The sequence below is a fragment of the Giraffa tippelskirchi genome, chromosome 8, assembly GCF_054371585.1.
Source record: "Giraffa tippelskirchi isolate mGirTip1 chromosome 8, T2T-mGirTip1v1.2.pri, whole genome shotgun sequence".
NCBI classification, from domain to species: Eukaryota; Metazoa; Chordata; class Mammalia; order Artiodactyla; family Giraffidae; genus Giraffa; species Giraffa tippelskirchi.
In genome coordinates, this window is record NC_137282.1 from 10,088,455 (window position 1) to 10,107,612 (window position 19,158).

General features: G+C 36.6%; 1 protein-coding gene across 21 annotated transcripts in view; it reads right to left on the bottom strand.

Moving 5' to 3' along the window:
* Positions 1–19,158, bottom strand: part of LOC145518870 (A disintegrin and metallopeptidase domain 3-like) — a 112,514-nt gene that overhangs the window by 35,537 nt on the left and 57,819 nt on the right. For all 21 annotated transcript variants that reach the window (XR_014063394.1, XR_014063393.1, XR_014063391.1 and 18 more), the window contains 2 exons: positions 18,028–18,214; positions 1,392–1,490 (listed from right to left, as the gene is read on the bottom strand). Coding sequence is in view for 11 of the 21 variants with exons in the window: in XM_081523990.1 (XP_081380116.1) it covers positions 1,392–1,490; positions 18,028–18,214 (286 nt within the window). In the remaining 10 variants the exon portion in view is untranslated. The remainder of the gene's footprint in view (positions 1–1,391; positions 1,491–18,027; positions 18,215–19,158) is intronic.

Here is a 19,158-nt window from a genome sequence, read left to right on the forward strand (position 1 = left end):
CCTGACAACAAAACCTCTAATCTATCAGCATTTATGTTTGTCATAGGCTTCTGAAAGTAATACAATATAGATGAATTGCTAAAATGAAGCAATCCCTAGAACAGAGAACTTACCCAGTCTCCTATCAGAGGTGGCTATGAAGGAAAATTGAAGGGAAAACTTCCCAAGGGAAGTCAAGGATTCAGTGAGTCACTTCCAGGGTCTTGACAAAGCTAATCTTCAGTATTAGACATGATACATATTGCTGACTATTCCCTATGGATTCTTTTTCTGCTACTTCCAAAGTGAGGGGTTACTATTATTATAACTGTTGTAAATTCAAATATTATATCTCTAGTGTGTGTTGGTTGGTTATTCATAATTTTATCATCAATTGTTTGATCACAAGGAGCTACCTTCAGGTGTTTCATGGCTATAGATGGGGAAACAATGGAAACAGTGACAGAATTTATTTTCTTGGGCTCCAAAATCACTGCATATAGTGACTGCAGCCATGCAATTAAAAAGTGCTTGCCCCTTGGAAGAAAAGCTATGAAAAATCTAGACAGCATATTAAAAAGCAGAGACATTACTTTGCCAACAAAGGTCCATATAGTCAGAGCTGTGGCTTTTGCAGTAGTCATGTATAGATGTGAGAGTTGAACCATAAAGAAGTTTAAGTACTGAAGAATTTGATGCTTTTGAACTGTGGTGTTGGAGAAGTCTCTTGAGAGTCCCTTGGACTGTAAGCAGATCAAACCAGTCAATCCTAAAGGAAATCAGTCCTGAATATTCACTGGAAGGACTGCTGCTGAAGCTGAAGCTCCAATACTTTGGCCACCTGATGAAAAGAGCCAACTCATTGGAAAAGACCCTGATGCTGGGAAAGATTGAAGGCAGGAGGAGAAGGAGATGACAGAGAAGGGGACGACAGAGGATGAGATAGTTGGATGGCATCACCACCTCATGGGACATGAATTTGAGCAAGCTCTGGGAGAAGGTGAAAGGCAGAGAAGCTTGGTGTGCTGCAGTCCATGGGAGCAAATAGACAAGACTGAGAGACTGAACAACAATAACAACAATATTCAGGCACAAGCAAGAGGAACTCATAGCACTCAAATGATCTGGCATTGTTATTAAAGGCATTAACAGGATGGGTCTTGAGTAGAGACTGAAACAATACAGTGAGAGGCAGAGCTAAAAAGTCAGTTGAAAAAAATGTAAAGAACGTAAAATACGTAAAAAAAACGTAAAAAAACCTCCTCTCAATTCTGAAATCAACTTTGTATAAATCAAGTACCTAAATATATTTGCAAGATAAATAAAAATAACCTGAAGAAAAGCTAAAAAAACGAACCCATAAAACACAAAATGTTCATGAAAGGAAATAAAGCAATGTTTTGAAAACTTACCTTGCAAGTGTTTTTGTTACAACATGGTCCAGTCCCACAATCTGCTTTTCCAATCAGAAGACAGGTAGTGGGATTACAGCATTTTTTATAAGCACATGTCTAAAAGCAAATGGAATGAAGTTGAATAAAAGGAATTTTTCAAAGAAATCATTTTATTTATTGTCATGGTATACTAAAGTATGTCTCTAAGTTAATCACAATCACAGTATAATTCTTACTTCTTCTTGTAATTAATTTTTAACACCATTCATCTAAACTTAAATATTTTGATACAGGAAAAAAATGGTAATGAAATTATTCATGATTTTAGCTTAAGAATTTTGTTAAAAATGGAATGTAATTTATTTCGATATTCTTGGTATTCATAAATGCATGAATGGTAAATTTTGAGACTTTTCTCACTTATTACATCGTAAGTACTTATCCATCTTATCAAATCTCAAGATATCATTCTGTAAATATATAATAATTTATGGGTGTGACAAAATAGAGGTTTCTAAATTACAACAGCATACTATTGTTGTAAGGGCCATTTAGAAGAAAATTTTGGTCACTTTCTAGCTCTTATATATTAAAGATTGATTCTAGAAATTATTGGAGAAGGCAACGGCAACACACTCCAGTACTTTTGCCTGGAAAATCCCATGGACAGAGGAGCCTGGTAGGCTGCAGTCCATGGCATCGCTAAGAGTCGGACACGACTGAGCGACTTCCCTTTCACTTTTCACTTTCATGCATTGGAGAAGGAAATGGCAACCCACTCCAGTGTTCTTGCCTGGAGAATCCCACAGACGGGGGAGCCTGGTGGGCTGCCGTCTATGGGGTCGCACAGAGTCGGACACGACTGAAGTGACTTAGCAGCAGCAGCAGCTAGAAATTGTTAGCTAAAAGAATTAAAAAAGTATTAAGAGCTCCTAACAATTTACACTTACTTCCTGCTTTCTATATAATTACCTGTTCAGTGTAAGAGTGATGTTATACAAGAATGATAAGTAATATTTTAAAATGAATAAAGTGAATAGGAACAAATAACTGCTTATATCTGTTTCAATTTTATGTATCTATATATTCTAGCTTATATTTTTATGCATGTTTTTGCTGAGATATTCTTCATTTATTTACTTTATATGTTTATACTCCTTTATTTGTATTACTTCTGTTTATATTCCTTTATTCCTGCCAGGCTTCTCTGTCCGTGGAATTCTCCACGCAAGAACACTGGAGTGGACAGCCATTTCCTTCTCCAGGGGAATCTTCCTAACCCAGGGAATGAATTCAGGTCTCCTGCATTGCAGGCGGATTCTTTACAGTCTGAGCCAGCAGGGCAGCCCAAGTAAACTAGAGTGGGTAGCCTATCCCTTCTCCAGGGGATCTTCCCAACCCAGGGATCAAACTGGGGTCTCCTGCATTGCAGGCAGATTCTTTATCAGCTGAGCTACTAGGGAAGCCCCAAAATATAATACTATTCCCTTCTCCAGGGAATCTTCCCAACAGGGATCAAATCTAGGTCTCCTGCATTGCAGACAGATTCTTTACCATCTGAGCCACCAGGGAAACTCAAGAATACTGGAGTGGGTAGCCTATCCCTTCTCCAGGGGATCTTCCTTACTCAGGGGTCAAAATGGGGTCTCCTGCATTGCAGGTGGATTCTCTACCAGCTGAGGTACTTGGGAAGTCCAATATTTTAAAATGAATAAAGTGAACAGGCACAAATAACTAAGTGTTTATATCTGTTTCAATTTTATGTATCTATATATTCTATTTATATTTTTATGCATAATTTTTGCTGAGATATCCTTCTGTTTATCTCCTTTATTTGTAAGCACTTTTATATTAATGATGTTAACCTCTAGCCACTAATATATTTTACAGAGTTTTATAATTTGTCATGACAGCTTATTTCTATTTTGGCAGTTTTTTTTTTTTTAATTCTTTGTTATTGTGATATTGTTAAATCTGAGAAATGTCAATTATCTTTTGTGATTTAAGAGTTTATGTATAAAACTTTTCTTCACCCTAAACCTCAGCAAACACGTGAAGGCACAGTGTGTGTGTGTAAAATGTTTTATATATATATGTGTATGTATGTGTGTATATAAATATATATTTTTCTTTATATAAATATTTTGAGTAGTATGCTATGAAAGTAACTATAAAGAGATGTATCTTTATCTCTAAAACTAGTTAAATCATTTGTTTATAGAATAACAATTTATTCCTGATTTTTTTTAATACCTGGATACTCATATAATGTCCTCTGTAAGATTAATATAATACACTCAGGTACACTAATGGCATATTATTAAAATATACCCCAAACTCTATTTCTATATGACACTGTTTATTATTTAGAGGAATCAGATGATAGTCTTTCTTTTCTCATTTTCATGTTTCAATATTAAGAAGAATGTGCTATGTTTCACAATATGAATATTTTAATGGAAAATATCAAGATAATTTAATGAAGATGGAATGTTAAACACACATTAAATATTACTTCTGGAGAAAATAAAATGAAAATCAATCACATGTTTGTGTGTGCTCAGTTGTGTCCGACTCTTTGTGACCCCATGGACTGCAGTCCGCCAGGCCTCTCTGGAATTTTCCAGGTGATAGCATAATATCTAAAACCCAGAATCAAAGAGAGGGCCTACAGTGGAGAGCAATGTATAATGAAAATCTAGACTAAAGACCAGGCTTAGAAATTGACGTTTTATGACATGTAATTAAAAAATGGAATTGCATCATGGGACTGGAAGCCAGAATTTTGTAAAATAGGTAATTGTGGTTGATCATTGAGAAATCTGAGAAATCAAAGAATATTCTTTTATTAATACTCTTAGTTGTCCAAATTTTTATCAAATGCCTCTTCAGTATTTAATATCTTGCAATCTTTCTCTCTTTGTGCATCTTATGATATATATTACAAAAATATTGAAATGTTTCCCTATTGCTGGAATAAAGCGATATTCTTTTCAGATATTCATAAGCACATTCTTTTTCAGATATTCACTGGTTATTTGATAACTTTTATTTAGACATTTTGTAGGTATCTTCCAAAACAAAACCAGTCATTCAAAGTAATGCTAAGCTGACTATGGAAGGAATCAACAGCTTTCATGATTTAATTTTATTTCTATATGCTTGCAAAGAACACTGAAAATTGAACTTAAAAAAATGTACACCATTTATAATAACATTCAAAAACATGAACTACTTAGGGTTTAACTTTAGCAATTAAAGACAAGTAAATAAACGGAAAAAAAAGGTATTCCTGGTTTGAAAATCACATTATGAATACTATTTAATCCTTTAAATTCAATTCTAGACTTTTTAAAAAAACTTCAACAGAATTTTTCCCCCCGGGGTGGGTAGAAATGGAAAAGTTGATTTTAAATTATATGTAGAAATGCAAAGATCTAAAATACTCAAACATATCTTGACACAGAAGTACTTAACATAAAGATACGTTTTATGTGATTTTGTGCATTAGGATAAGGAGAACTGGTACTGGTATAGGGATATATATATAGATCAGTGGAACACAAAGTATGTGATGAATTGTTTTACAGTGATTGTACCAATGCAGTTCAATGAGAGAAGGGGTCTATTCAACAAATGGGTCTAGAACAACTGGATCTCTATAATATATGGAGAAAAATAAACCTTGATCTTGAACTTACGAAGTGCTACAAATTACTCAAAATCAATCATATGCATACACATAAAAGCTAAAATTTATAGGCTTTTAAAAGAACATTTACAAGAAAGTTTCACAAATTTAGGATAGATAGGGTACAAGTAGCATTATACATCAAAGAAAACATTATAAACTGTACTTCATCAAATTAAAAATTTGACTCTTTGAAAGATATCATTAAGAAGATATTAAGCTAGACATGTATTGGAACAAAACCTGGCAAAGGGCTTGTATATAGTTTATATTAAGAATTCCTGTAAGTATATAATAAAAAGACTCTGCAAAATATTTGAACAGATACTTTAAAAATTGAGACATATGAATGCCCAATAATCACATGAAACACTGTGCCATATAATTAGTCATCCAAGAAATGGCAACTAAAACTGCAATGAGATACCAACACAAACAGAAATGACTAAAATAAAAAAAAACTGGCAATAACAGAATGGGTGAGGTTTCAGAATAATTGCCACTGTTATAGATGGGTGGAATATACAGCATTATAATCATTTTGGAAAGCATTTTGACACTTGGTTATCAATTTACTAGTACAATTAATGTGTTGTGACAGTAATAGAAGTGTAAAATAAATATTTAAGGCATTAATTTGGACAAGGTAAGGGAAAACTGTCTGTGGTAATGTAAATGTTCTACATTTTCCCCACATCTACTTAGGTATAGCATCCCTAAAATTCAAAAGCTCAGCAAGTCAGAAAGAAAATACAAAAAAATATAATGAAGACCACTGAGACACATCATGAGTCTCTGTGCAGACAAGGAAGGGCAAGGTCACAATGCCTTTGTGACTATAAAGGCAGATGGGTCCTATAGATCATCTGGCCAGCTATGGTCAGCAGAAGCAGACGTGGTTCCCTGAAGTCTTCAGTAACAGTGAGGGCAAATGGTCTTCGACCACTGTTGGTGAGACTCCTGATAGGTTCCATCCATGGGGAGTGGTGGTCTTGGAATACTAAAGAAAGTTTACTGTGCTTGTTGTTCACTCACCTGTACTATCAAGAAAATAAAATCTTCCCTTCTGCTGGTGGCCATATCGATCGAAAAATCCCTGGTGACCGAGACCAGTTTAGTCACTTTAATATTTACTGAGATGTGTTCTTACAATGCATAGGAAAAGAAAGAAATTAGAGATACACCTAGGCAAAAGCTGGATAAAGTCATAAAGGCTCATCCAGCTAGCATATTACAGATTGATGTAAGTTTTGCTGGATTTGAAGGCTTTGAAGTCACTTAGCCATGTAAGAATCAATCTCATGCTCTAAGCACCACTGGTTGATGAACACATTGGCTAGTGACACGGACATGGAGGGAGAGAATGTAAAGACCTATTCAGGGTTACTGCAGTAGGTCTTGGTAAAAGATAATCTGAGGCATATTAAATCTTTTAAGAGTTTATTTGAGCACAAATTGATTCAAGTTGAGCAGCATCCAATTTAAGTTAGAAAGACGCTCCGAGGAGCTATACCATATGAAAGACTTTTAATAGGCAGAAGGGAATGGGAACAAGGAAGTTATACTGGAAAAGAAGTGGGCTGGTTATCGCAAAGTTACTTTCCTTTAGGGTCTAGCAGGAGTCTATCCAGGGGATTACCTAATCAGTGCTGGCCAGGTGATTCCTGATTTACTGGCTTAAGATTTCATTTCTGGAGAAGTCAAAATTGTAGTTAAGATAAATCTCTCAGTTTGGTGACGTGGGGCTTAGTATAAAGGACTCCATTTTGGGCCTGATGTCTTCTTTTCATTTTGTTTGTTTTAACAGCCTTCACAGCTATAATAGTACAGTGACCTATCCAAGATGAATTCTCATTTTCCAATATATCCCCTTGAAATCCAGTGGGCCAAGCTACCTCTTCCCTTAGACCTACTATGACTCCATCTTGGATTTTAGATGAAGACTTAAGAGTGCCCAGATGAAGAAATAGTGACCCAAGTTAAATTAATGCATTCATCCAAATAGTCAATCAGGCTATCAGAGACAACAGAATTTACTCTTGCTTCCCAGGAATAATCTCTGAAAACCTACTCAGAAGCTGGCCAGGAAACTACCCAGAATGGACACCTTGGCAAAAGCTAAACAAAATTCCTTGCAGGCCAAGGGTCAGAAAAATCAATGGTTCAAGTCTGAGTCATATGTCCATGTAGATATGAATATTACGCCAGAGAGAATCTAATGAGGAAATTGTTGATCTGCCTTCTGGAAAAATTATCTCTCACTATTGGGCTACAGAATAGCCATGGTACTTTAAGGTTTGGGCTATGAGCAGAAATTATTCCTGGATGCCTTGTATACAACTGTTAGACTATTCTATCTGACATGACACCATTTGGGTTGGCAATGACCCAAAACATTTGGTACCTAGTCTATACACAGATCTTACCTCTTCCAACAATAAACAAGACAGTGATAAAGGGTTTCATCCACATGAAATGAGAGTCATATATACGGGTCAAGATGGATTGGATAACTGATGGAAACCAAGTTGTCAAGTCTTTCATATGTCAAGCCTGCATCTTTCAATAGCACTGGCTATTTTACTGGGTTGGCCAAAAGGTTCATTTAGTTTTTCCATACGATGGCTCAAGTAGCACTTGCTGCTGCTGCTGCTAAGTCACTTCAGTCATGTCCAACTCTGTGCGACCCCATAGACGGCAGCCCACCACGCTCCGCCGTCCCTGGGATTCTCCAGGCAAGAACACTGGAGTGGGTTGCCATTTCCTTCTCCAATGCATGAAAGTGAAAAGTGAAAGGGAAGTCGCTCAGTCGTGTCCGACTCTTCGCGACCCCATGGACTGCAGCCTACCAGGCTCCTCTGTCCATGGGAGTCTCCAGGCAAGAGTACTGGAGTGGGGTGCCATTGCCTTCTCCCAAGTAGCACTTAGTTGTCTTCAATTTGATTCAAAACAACTTTATTAGATAGTATTGTGCAAATGTCATATCAGTGTGCATTCAAAAAAATCAAAATTGGTGAATTTTGCTGTAAATATTTGAATCTTGAAGAGGAAGGAGAAAAGCAACATTTATGGCACATTATGCTTTATTATTTCAAGAAAGGTTAAAAATGCAACTGAAATGGCCAAAAAAAAAAGATTTGTGTAGTGTATGAAGAAAGTGCTGTGACTGATTGAACATGTTAAAAGTGGTCTGAGAAGTTTCGTGCTAGAGATGTCTTAGTGGATGATGCTCCATGGTCGGGCACATCTGTTGAAGCTGATCGCAATCAAATCAAGTCATTAATTGAGAACAATCAATGTTATACCATGAGGGAGACCACTGACATACTCAAAATAGCCAAATTAAGCATGGAAAATCATTTGCACCAGCTTGGTTGTGTGAATTGCTTTGACGTAAGGGCTCCACATAAGTTAAGCGACAAAAAATTTTCTTGATCTTATTTCCACGTGGGACTCTCTAGTCATGTGCACCTCCTAAGTCACTTCAGTCATGTCCAACTCTTTGTGACCCTATGGACCATAGCCCACTAGGCTCTTCTGTTCATGGAATTCTCCGGGCAAGAATACTGGAGTAGGTTGCCATTCCCTCCTCCAGGGGATTGTCCCGAATCAGGGACTGACACCATCTCTCTTACGTCTTCCGCATAGGCAGGTGAGTTCTTTGCCAGTAGTGCCACCTGGGAAGCCTCTCCACTTCAAGATAATGAAAACTTTTGTTTTTAAAACAAATTGTGATGGGTGATGAAAAGTGAATACTGTACAATAATGTGGAATGGAAGAGATTGTGGGGCAAGCGAAATGAACCAACACAAACCACACCAAAGGCTAGTCTTCAACCAAAACCGGTGATGTTGTGGATATAGTGGGCCTGGATGGGAGGACACTATTATGGGCTCTTTTTGAAAAAGCAAACAATTTATTCCAACAAGTACTGTTCCTAATTAAAGCAACTGAAACCATCACTCAATTAAAAGAATTAGTCAACACAAAAGTCGTAATATTCCATCAGGATACCATAAGACCACGTTAGTTTGATGATCAGGCAAAGGGAAATTTTGATTTGTTTGCTGTATTCACCAAACACTGCACCTTCAGATTTTCATTCATTTCAGTCTTATAAAGTGCTCTTAAAGGAAAAGTTTTAAATTCCCTGGAAGACTGTATAAGGCATATGAAAGAGTTCTTTGCTCAAACAGATAAAAAGTTTTGAGAACACGGATTTATGAAGTTGCCTGAAAAATGGCAGAAGGTAGAAAAATTAAAGTTCTTGATGAAATTGATAAATGTGTCTTTTATTTTCCTTAAAAACTGAAGGAAATTTTTGGTCAACCCTCTGACAGCAGGAAGTTTCCAGGAAAGAATATTTTCCTGGATTTGGTAATGCTCAAATAATATTCATTTCTTGGCAAAACTCTGTCAGCCTTTGATCTGCTTCATTTTGTACTCCAAGGCCAAATTTGCCTGTTACTCCAGGTATCTCTTGACTTCCTACTTTTGCATTCAATTACTCTGTAATGAAAAGGACATCTTTTTTGGTCGCCGCAAACACCCTCTTCCAACAACACAAGAGAAGGCTCTATACATGGACATCACCAGATGATCAATACCAAAATCAGATTGATTATATTCTTTGCAGCAAAAGATGGAGAAGCTCTATACAGTCAGCAAAAACAAGACTGGGAGCTGACTGTGGCTCAGATCATGAACTCCTTATTGCCAAATTCAGACTGAAATTGAAGAAAGTGGGGAAAACCACTAGGCCATTCAGGTATGACCTAAATCAAATTCCTTACAATTTTACAGTGGAAGTAACAAATAAATTTGAGGGATTAGATCAGATAGACAGAGTGCCTGAAGAACTATGGATGGAGGTTTGTGACATTGTACAGGAGACAGGGAGCAAGACCATCCCCAAGAAAAAGAAATGCAAAAAACCAAAATGGCTGTCTGAAGAGGCGTTACAAATAGCTGTGAAAAGAAGAGAAGCAAAAAGCAAAGGAGAAAAGGAAAGATACACCCATTTGAATGCAGAGTTCCAAACAATAGCAAAGAGAGATAAGAAAGCCTTCCTCAGTGATCATTGTAAACCAATAGAGGAAAATAACAGAATGGGAAAGACTAGAGATCTCTTCAAGAAAATTAGAGATACCAAGGGAACATTTCATGGAAAGATGGGCTCAATAAAGGACAGAAATGGTAGGGACCTAACAGAAGCATAAGATATTAAGAAGAGGTGGCAAGAATACACAGAATAACTATACAAAAAAGATCTTCATGACCCAGATAACAACGATGGTGTGATCACTCACCTAGAGCCAGGTATCTCTAAATGTGAAGTCGAGTGGACCTTAGGAAGCCTCTCTACAAACAAAGCTATTGGAGGTGATGGAATTCCAGTTGAGCTATTTCAAATCCCGAAAGATGATGCTGTGAAAGTGCTGCACTCAATATGACAGCAAATTTGGAAAACAGCAGTGGCCACAGGACTGGAAAAGGTCAGTTTTCATTCCAATCCCAAAGAAAGACACTGCCAAAGAATGCTCAAACTACCGCAATATTGCACTCATCTCACACTCTAGCAAAGTAATGGTTAAAATTCTCCAAGCCAAGCTTCAGCAGTACATGAACCATGAACTTCCAGATGTTCAAGCTGGTTTTAGAAAAGGAAGCGAAACCAAAGATCAAATTGCCAACATCCGCTGAGTCATCAAAAAAGCAAGAGAGTTCCAGAAAAACATCTACTTCTGCTTTATTGACTATGCCAAAGCCTTTGACTGTGTGCATCACAATAAACTGAAAAATTCTGAAGGAGATAGGAATACCAGACCACCTTATCTGCCTCCTGAGAAATCTCTATGCAGGTCAAGAAGCAACAGATAGAACATGACATGGAACAACGGACTGGTTCCAAATCGAGAAAGGAGTATGTCAAGGCTGTATATCGTCACCCTGCTTATTTATCTTATATGCAGAGTACATCATGAGAAATGCTGGACTGGGTGAAGCACAAGCTGGAATCAAGATTGCTGGGAGAAATACCAATAACCTCAGATAAGCAGATGACACCACACTTATGGCAGAAAGCAAGAAAGAACTAAAGAGCCTCTTGATGAAGGTGAAAGAGGAGAGTGAAAAAGTCAGCTTAGAATTTTACATTCAGAAAACTAAGATCATGGCATCTGGTCCCATCACTTCATGGCAAATAGATGGGGAAACAATGGAAACAGTGACAGGCTTTATTTTGGGGGGCTCCAAAATCACTGCAGATGGTGACTGCAGCCATGGGATTAAAAAAAATGCTTGCTCCTTCGAAGAAAAGCTATGACAAACCTAGACAGCATATTAGAAAGCAGAGACATTACTTTGCCAACAAAGGTCCATCTAGTCAAAGGGATGGTTTTTCCAGTAGTCATGTATGGATGTGAGAGTTGGATTATAAAGTAAGCTGAGTACTGAAGAATTGATGCTTTTGAAATATGGTGTTGGAGAAGACTCTTGAGAGTCCCTAGGATAGCAAGGAGATCCATCCAGTACATCCTAAAGGAAATCAGTCCTGAATATTCATTGGAAGGGCTGATGCTAAAGCTGAAACTCCAATACTTTGGCCACCTGATGTGAAGAACTGACTCATTTGAAAAGACCCTGATTCTGGGAAAGACTGAAGGTGGGAGGAGAAGAGGGGGAAAGAAGTTGAGATGGTTGGATGGAATCACTGACTCGATGGAGATGAGTTTGAGTAGGCTCCGGGAGTTGGTGATGGACAGGGTAGCCTGGTGTCCTGCAGTCCGTGTGATGCAAAGAGTAGGACACGATTGAGTGACTGAAATGAACTGAACTGAACTGATAGTAAGCTAAATAAGGCAGTGGCTCCAATAGCAATGGCGGTTCCAGACATTATGCGCAGTTATAGACTGCAGGAACCTGGTGTGTGATAGTGGAAATTTTAGTAAACTCTTTTCTCAGTACTCATTAGACCCAAAAGATCAAAATCAGCTTGCAAGTTCAGATATTGGTCACCATTTAGAACACATCTGTGTGCTCTGAGACCCTTGCAATCCACTTATAATCCAAGACTAGACCCCCCAAAAAGACCTTGTGTTCCCTGCACTGGGGAACAAAGAAGACAGGTAAATGTGTCTTTTCAACCAACTACATTCAAGTGACAAAAGGAAATCCAGAATATACAGCCCTGGGAAGTGGACATGGTTCGTCCTTGCAAATGCAGCATATTTGCCCCAGTCTCTTCTCAAGGGTATTGTTTGATATTGACTGCAATATACACCTCCAGATATGACACAGCAACTTATCTGTACAGTGGTCATGAATCATACTAATCAGGTACTACTAAATGGATGCTATTTACACATCTAGTCAGACAATGGTGCCACCTCAAAAGTCAAGAGTACTCAGTTCTATGCAATTAGCTGTGGCAGTCCGTGGACGTTCTATGATCCACATCATGCACAAACAACTACAAAGAACTCTGTATCCAATAAAATGTTCTGCAAATGCATATGCTTGAGTTTATTAAACAGTTAACTAACCTGGCTATTAATTTGTTTTTATGCCTTTTATGTAGTTTTGTTCTTCTGTTAGCCTTTATCATTTGATAAATTTGTTCTCAGTTCTCAGATGTGATGTATGTTGGTGACAAAATAAGAACTGCCTATATTCCTAAAATGTTTCAAGGTTGTAAAATCTTGAAACAAGAAAAAAGTACTGTCTGGCTAGAGAAAGTCACAGATAGAGTCTTGCATTATACTACTTGCAATATACTATAGTATTATTACTGGCAGTAAAAAATTCCCTTCTAAAAAGTTAACCAATTTCATTAGGCAAGACTTAGAGAACAACTTTAATGTCCTCCCCACAATGATGTGTTATTTTAGGATTATACCAATTTTTCTAAAATGTGGAATATTTTTTAATGTGTAGGTATTCTGACAAAGTTGTAACGCTTTTTTATATGATTGAAATTATTTTTAAATTTATTGTTAATTGGAGGATAACTTCTTTACGATTTTTTTTTCTGTTTCTGCCATACAACAATGTGCATCACCCATAAGCATACATATACCACTGCCTCTCAAGTCTCCCTCTGCTCCTCCCACCATCCTCCCCCCAATCCCACCCATCTAGGTCATCACAGAGAACTGGGCTGAGCTCCCTGTGTTATACAGTTACTTTCCATCAGCTATTTAACACATCCCAAAGAAGGGCAATGCCAAAGAATCTTCAAACTACTGCACAGTTACATTCATTTCACATGCTAGCAAGGTAATGTTCAAAATCCTCCAATCTAGGCTCCAACAGTACATGAACTGAGAACTTCCAGCTATACAAGCTGAATTTAGAAAAGGCAGAGGAACCAGAGATCAAATTGCCAACATCCATTGGATCATCGAAAAAGCAAGAGAGTCCCAGAAAAAATTTACTTCTGTGTCATTGACTATGCCAGTCTTTGACTGTGTGGATCAAAACAAACTGTGGAAAATTCTTCAAGAGATGGGAACAGCAGACCACCTTACCTACCTACTGAGAAATCTGTATGCAGGTCAAGAAACAACAGATAGAACTGGACATGGAAAGATAGACTAGTTCCAAATCAGGAAAGGAGTATGTCAAGCCTGTATATTGTCACTCTGCTTATTTAACATATATGCAGAGTACATCATGAGAAACGCTGGATGGATGAAGCACAAGCTGGAATCAAGATTGCCTGGAGAAATATCAATAACCTCATATATGCAGATGACACCACCCTTATGGCAGAAAGTGATGTTAGCAGAGAGAAAAAAAAAATGCTTGCTCCTTGGAAGAAAAGCTATGACAAACCTAGATAGCATATTAAAAAGCAGAGACATTGCTTTGCCAACAAAGGTTCGCATAGTCAAAGCTATGGTTTTTCCAGTAGTTGTGTATGGATATGACAGTTGGACCATAAAGAAAGCTGAATGCAGAAGAATTGATGCTTTTGAACTGTGGTGTTGGAGAAGACTCTTGAGAGTCCCTTGGACTGCAAGGAGATCAAGCCAGTACATTCTAAAGGAAATCAGTCCTGAATATTCATTGGAAGGACTGATGCTCAAGATGAAACTCCAACACTTTGGCCACCTGATGTGAAGAATTGACTCCATGGAAAAGACCCTGATGCTGGGAAAGATTGAATGCAGGAGGAAAAGGGGACGACAGAGGATGAGATGTTTGGATGGCATCACTGACTAGATAGACATGAGTTTTAGCAAGCTCCAAGAGATGGTGAAGGACAGGGAAGCCTGGCATGCCGCAGTCCACAGGGTCACAAAGAGTCAGACACAACAGAGCAACTGCACAACAACAAAGTATATATATGTTAATGCTACTGTCTCAGTTTGCATATCCTCTTCTTCCCTCACTTCGTCCACAAGTCCATTTTCTACATGTGTGTCTCTATTCCTACCCCGAAAGTAGTTTCATCAGTACCATTTTTCTATTCCACATATATAATTTTCTATTCCATATACAATTTTCTATTCCCTATATATATACGGCTTCCTGGTGGCTCAGATGGTAATAAATCTGCTTGCAATGTGGGAGACCTGGGTTCGAGCCCTGGGTCAGGAAGATTTCCTGGAGAAGGGAATGGCAACCCACTCCAGTATTCTTGACTGGAGAATTCCATGGACTGAGGAGCCTGGTGAACTACAGCCATGGGGTCACAAAGAGTCAGACAGGACTGTACAATATCTTTTCTATCTCGTATATGTATGTATATATATATATATATATATACACACACATTAATACACAATACTTGTTTTTCTTTTTCTTACTTACTTTACTGTGTATAACAGGCTCTAGGTTCATGTACCTGAGCCCAACGGACTCAAATTCATTCCTTTTTATGGCTAAGTAATATTCTATCATATATACATACATATATATATATATATATATATATATATACCACAACTATTTTGTCATTCATATGTTGATAGATATCTAGGGAAGCAGCTCGTGCATGTCCGTATCAGAAAAACAAACAATCCAATAAAAAATAGGCAGAAGACCCAAACAGGCATTTCTCAAAGAGACATAGATGACCGACAAGCACATGAAATGATGCTCAACATAGCTCATTATTAGAGAAACCCAAGTGAAAACTACAGTGAGGTGTCAACCTCACACCACTCAGAATGGACATCATCAAAAAAAAATCTACAAAGCTGGAAAGGATGTGGAGAAAAAGGAACCCTCTTGCACTGTTGGTGGGAATGTAAATTGATACAACCACGATGGAGAACATTATGCACTATACAGGTTCCTTAAAAAACTAGTAATAAAACTATCATATGACCCCGCAATCCCATTGTTGGGCATATATTCTGAGAAAACCATAATTCAAAAAGACATGTGTACCCCAATGTTCATTGCAGCACTATTTACAATAGCCAAGACAAAATCACAACACTTATAATGGCTTGAAATGGAGAAAATTGATTACTTTGCATTGCAGTCCATTTAAGCATATATGACTAAAGACAGATTCTACAATTGAAATAATGCAACTATACTGACTTACAAAACAAGCAGTTAAGTTTCAATGGGGGTAGCTGGAGGTCAGCTGTAAGAATTGTTGAAAGCAGTCCAGGATGGAAGGGGAAAAATAGCCCAGCTATTGGGCAGTATATCTGATTAGGACCCCTTGAAACCACAGGTATCTCTGATCACTTACACAATTGATTTCATCCAATGGCCCTGAACTTCCTTTGATATTCACTGCCTCCAGGAATTGGGAACTAATGAATGTTATTTCATGGTTCAGCGAAAAAAAGGTATGATTACAACATTTCCATGAAATGATCCGATTCAACTGAGTGAGAAAACCCCAGCAAAACTCCACTATAAAAAAGCTGGCCTCTCACACTGGGAAATTCCACAAACAGGAAGCTATTCACCCATAAGAAACAGAAACAGCTCACCTACTCCTTTACCTAAACTACTAGATCACTAATGGTTGGAAAAATGAGACATATTATTGAGAGCAGACACACAAAGAACTCCTTTGGTACAGGCAAGGTTTGCTTTGACTTTAGTGCAAAGTATTCACATGCTTGTTAAGTATCATTACACTCTTCATCTATATTTATTGTATATGTTTCATGTGTATTACATATCATAATGACATAATAGAGTTATATAAATATTTATTACTAAATAAATATGGGCAGAGTTTAGTTTACAAAGTACTTTACTGTACTAAAATATACTTTAAATAATCATAAGGGAAATTATTTCTGAAGGAAACTTTGACATGTAAAACTACTGCTAAAAAAAGGTAGATAAAATAAGGCAACTATTTTCTGAATAAAGTCTTCACAGTACTTATTAATGCAAAGAAATGAAATATTTTATAAGAATCTTTCACAAGAAAGTTAATTGGGTGGAAACATTGTGATCTGGGAAGAAGGTGGCCCAGATAAGGTTAAACCTTAAACAACCATGGTAAAAATACAGTGATAATCACTAAAGGAAAATAAACAGTACACATACACTAAATGAATAAAAGAAACAGTGGAAGAAAGGAAAACAAACAAGCAAAACAAAGTAATGAACAAAAATTCAACCAAGAATAAATGTGTCAAAATGAATATGCTGCTGCTGCTGCTAAGACGCTTCAGTCGTGTTCGACTCTGTGCGACCCCATAGATGGCAGTCCACCAGGCTCCCCCGTCCCTGGGATTTTCCAGGCAAGAACACTGGAGTGGGGTGCCATTGCCTTCTCCGCAAAATGAATATAGAAAATGTAAAAATTCCAAGACAACTAAAATTATAAAAAAATATGCAATCTAGAGAAGCATAAAACAACTAAATGTTAATGAGCTATCCTGGAAAAGATCCTGGGATAGGAAAAGGCCATCAGGTAAAAAGAAAGAAAATGTGAATAAACTGTGGACTTTGGTTAGAGAAATATCAGGACAATGCTAATTTAAGCAAACTAGTGTGTGCATATAGACATGATATATATATACAGATATATACATATATTAGGTATATATAGATATATGTCAGATAGAATAGACATTAAAACAAAAATCAATATTAGAAATAAAGACATTCAGGATTTGAAGGTAAAATATTAAATTTCTAGGTAAGTACAACTGTAAATAAAGTTAAACCATATAAAAGAGTTTCAAAATATATAAAACAAATTAAGTAAGATATTGAGAATTAGGCAAATCCAACTGTATATTTGGACGTATTAATATAATTCTTAAGTGCCGAGAGTTCAGGCAAACAAAATTAGTAAAAAAAATACAAAGATTTGAATCATTCACTTAAAAACTACAAAGCAATCAGGTTATACGGATTTTTTTCTCCTGAGAGTTAACATTTACATCCCATCAAGCAAATATGAAACATTAAAAAATGTCAGCACACATGAGTATATGAATCGTGGAGGCAACAGCTGTATTCAATGACAGGGTATTTTATCAAGTACAAATGAAAAACAAAAAATAGCAAAAGGCTAAATATAGCAATAACAATGGAAGGATTGTGGTTGATTCTATTCTGTGAAACCAGGTTAAAATAAATGAGGCTCTCTTGATGCAAGAACTGAAACTAGGTGATGAAGAGGTGAACAACAGCAAGCATTTAATAACTCAGTGATTCAGTTCAGTCACGTGGTAGTTATACTACTATTGGAACTGATGATTCTGATACAGAAAGGTTGGTAATGTTTACATAATAAGGAAAATACTTCTTTAACCATGTTGCACTTACCCCATACTTAAATTATTCAAATTCAGGATAAGTCAGTTATCACATACCCTAAAGTTCCCCATCTTAGTCATCTGATAAAATGGTACAATATTAAAAAGAAAAAGTCCTTCCATTTACATCACATCTACATTCATAGCCTATATGATGAACACACACACAGAAAAATCTTTAGATAAGCTGTCAATGTTTCTCACTAACCTCTACATGACCACAGTCACATTGCTCTGGTGGTTCCAAAATTCCATTGCCACAGGATGCATCTCTTCCTTGTGGAACCACTTTTGGAATTGTTTGATTCTGAAGACATTCAAATTCAGGCTGTGAAGCTATATGTTTAAATTCATCCATGCTGCAACTGCTAAAGGACTTCACACCCTGGGAACGTCTAAAATTAAATTATATTTCTCAGATAAAAGGAATAAAATCAGTATCAAGGTAACATTTCAATAAAATGCTATAAATTATGTACTACCTAGAAAATGACCAAGATGTAGAGAGTGCCTTATTTTTAATACAATTAGTAAATTGAGAGTAAAATAAGAATAAGTTCATTTCTGCTATAATGCAACACAGCAGCCATCTAATAAGTAGAGGGTATTAAGGTTGCATGATTGAGAACATATTAAAATAAAACAAAACAAAAAACCAGTGATGGGCACAAAAAAAAGCTCTATTTAAGTATGTCTTACTATTTATTGCTTCCATTATTATTGACAACACCATTGAGATTATAATCATTATTATAAGAAGCACTATAATTATTAAGAAAATGAAACATATTAAGAATAATATGGAAAACTGAAGGAACAAATGAAGGTTAATTGTGTTCATTAAAAGTAAGAATTATTTGTACTTCATAACAAAATTAATTAAAATGTCTCAACACTGAGTATATATAGAATGTGTAAACCATAGATTCTTATTTTGATATTTATATATTTCTAAGTGTACAGTTTGATGGGTTTTGTTTAAATTTGCAACAATCTCATATTAGATCATAGGAAAATAGGAAGAGCAAATTTTGTTTCCTGAATCAGTTGTGTAAGTTGCCAATGGGATACCCTGATCACTCTAAGCATTTTAATGTATAACTCTTACATAGAAAGGAATTATCTTAAAACAGACCTTCAATAGCAGGAAACAATGATACCTTGTTCACATCTAATCCTCTTATCAGGTTCAAATTTCCCCTTCATCACAGTATCTGCATTTTATAGCAAAAGGAACCCTTCAATCTTCTTAGCTTAATTGTCTACATATTTTACTGAATTTCATGACTTTGAAAGGTTTTATAATCACAGGCTGAATATTTTGGAAAATGTGCCTGAA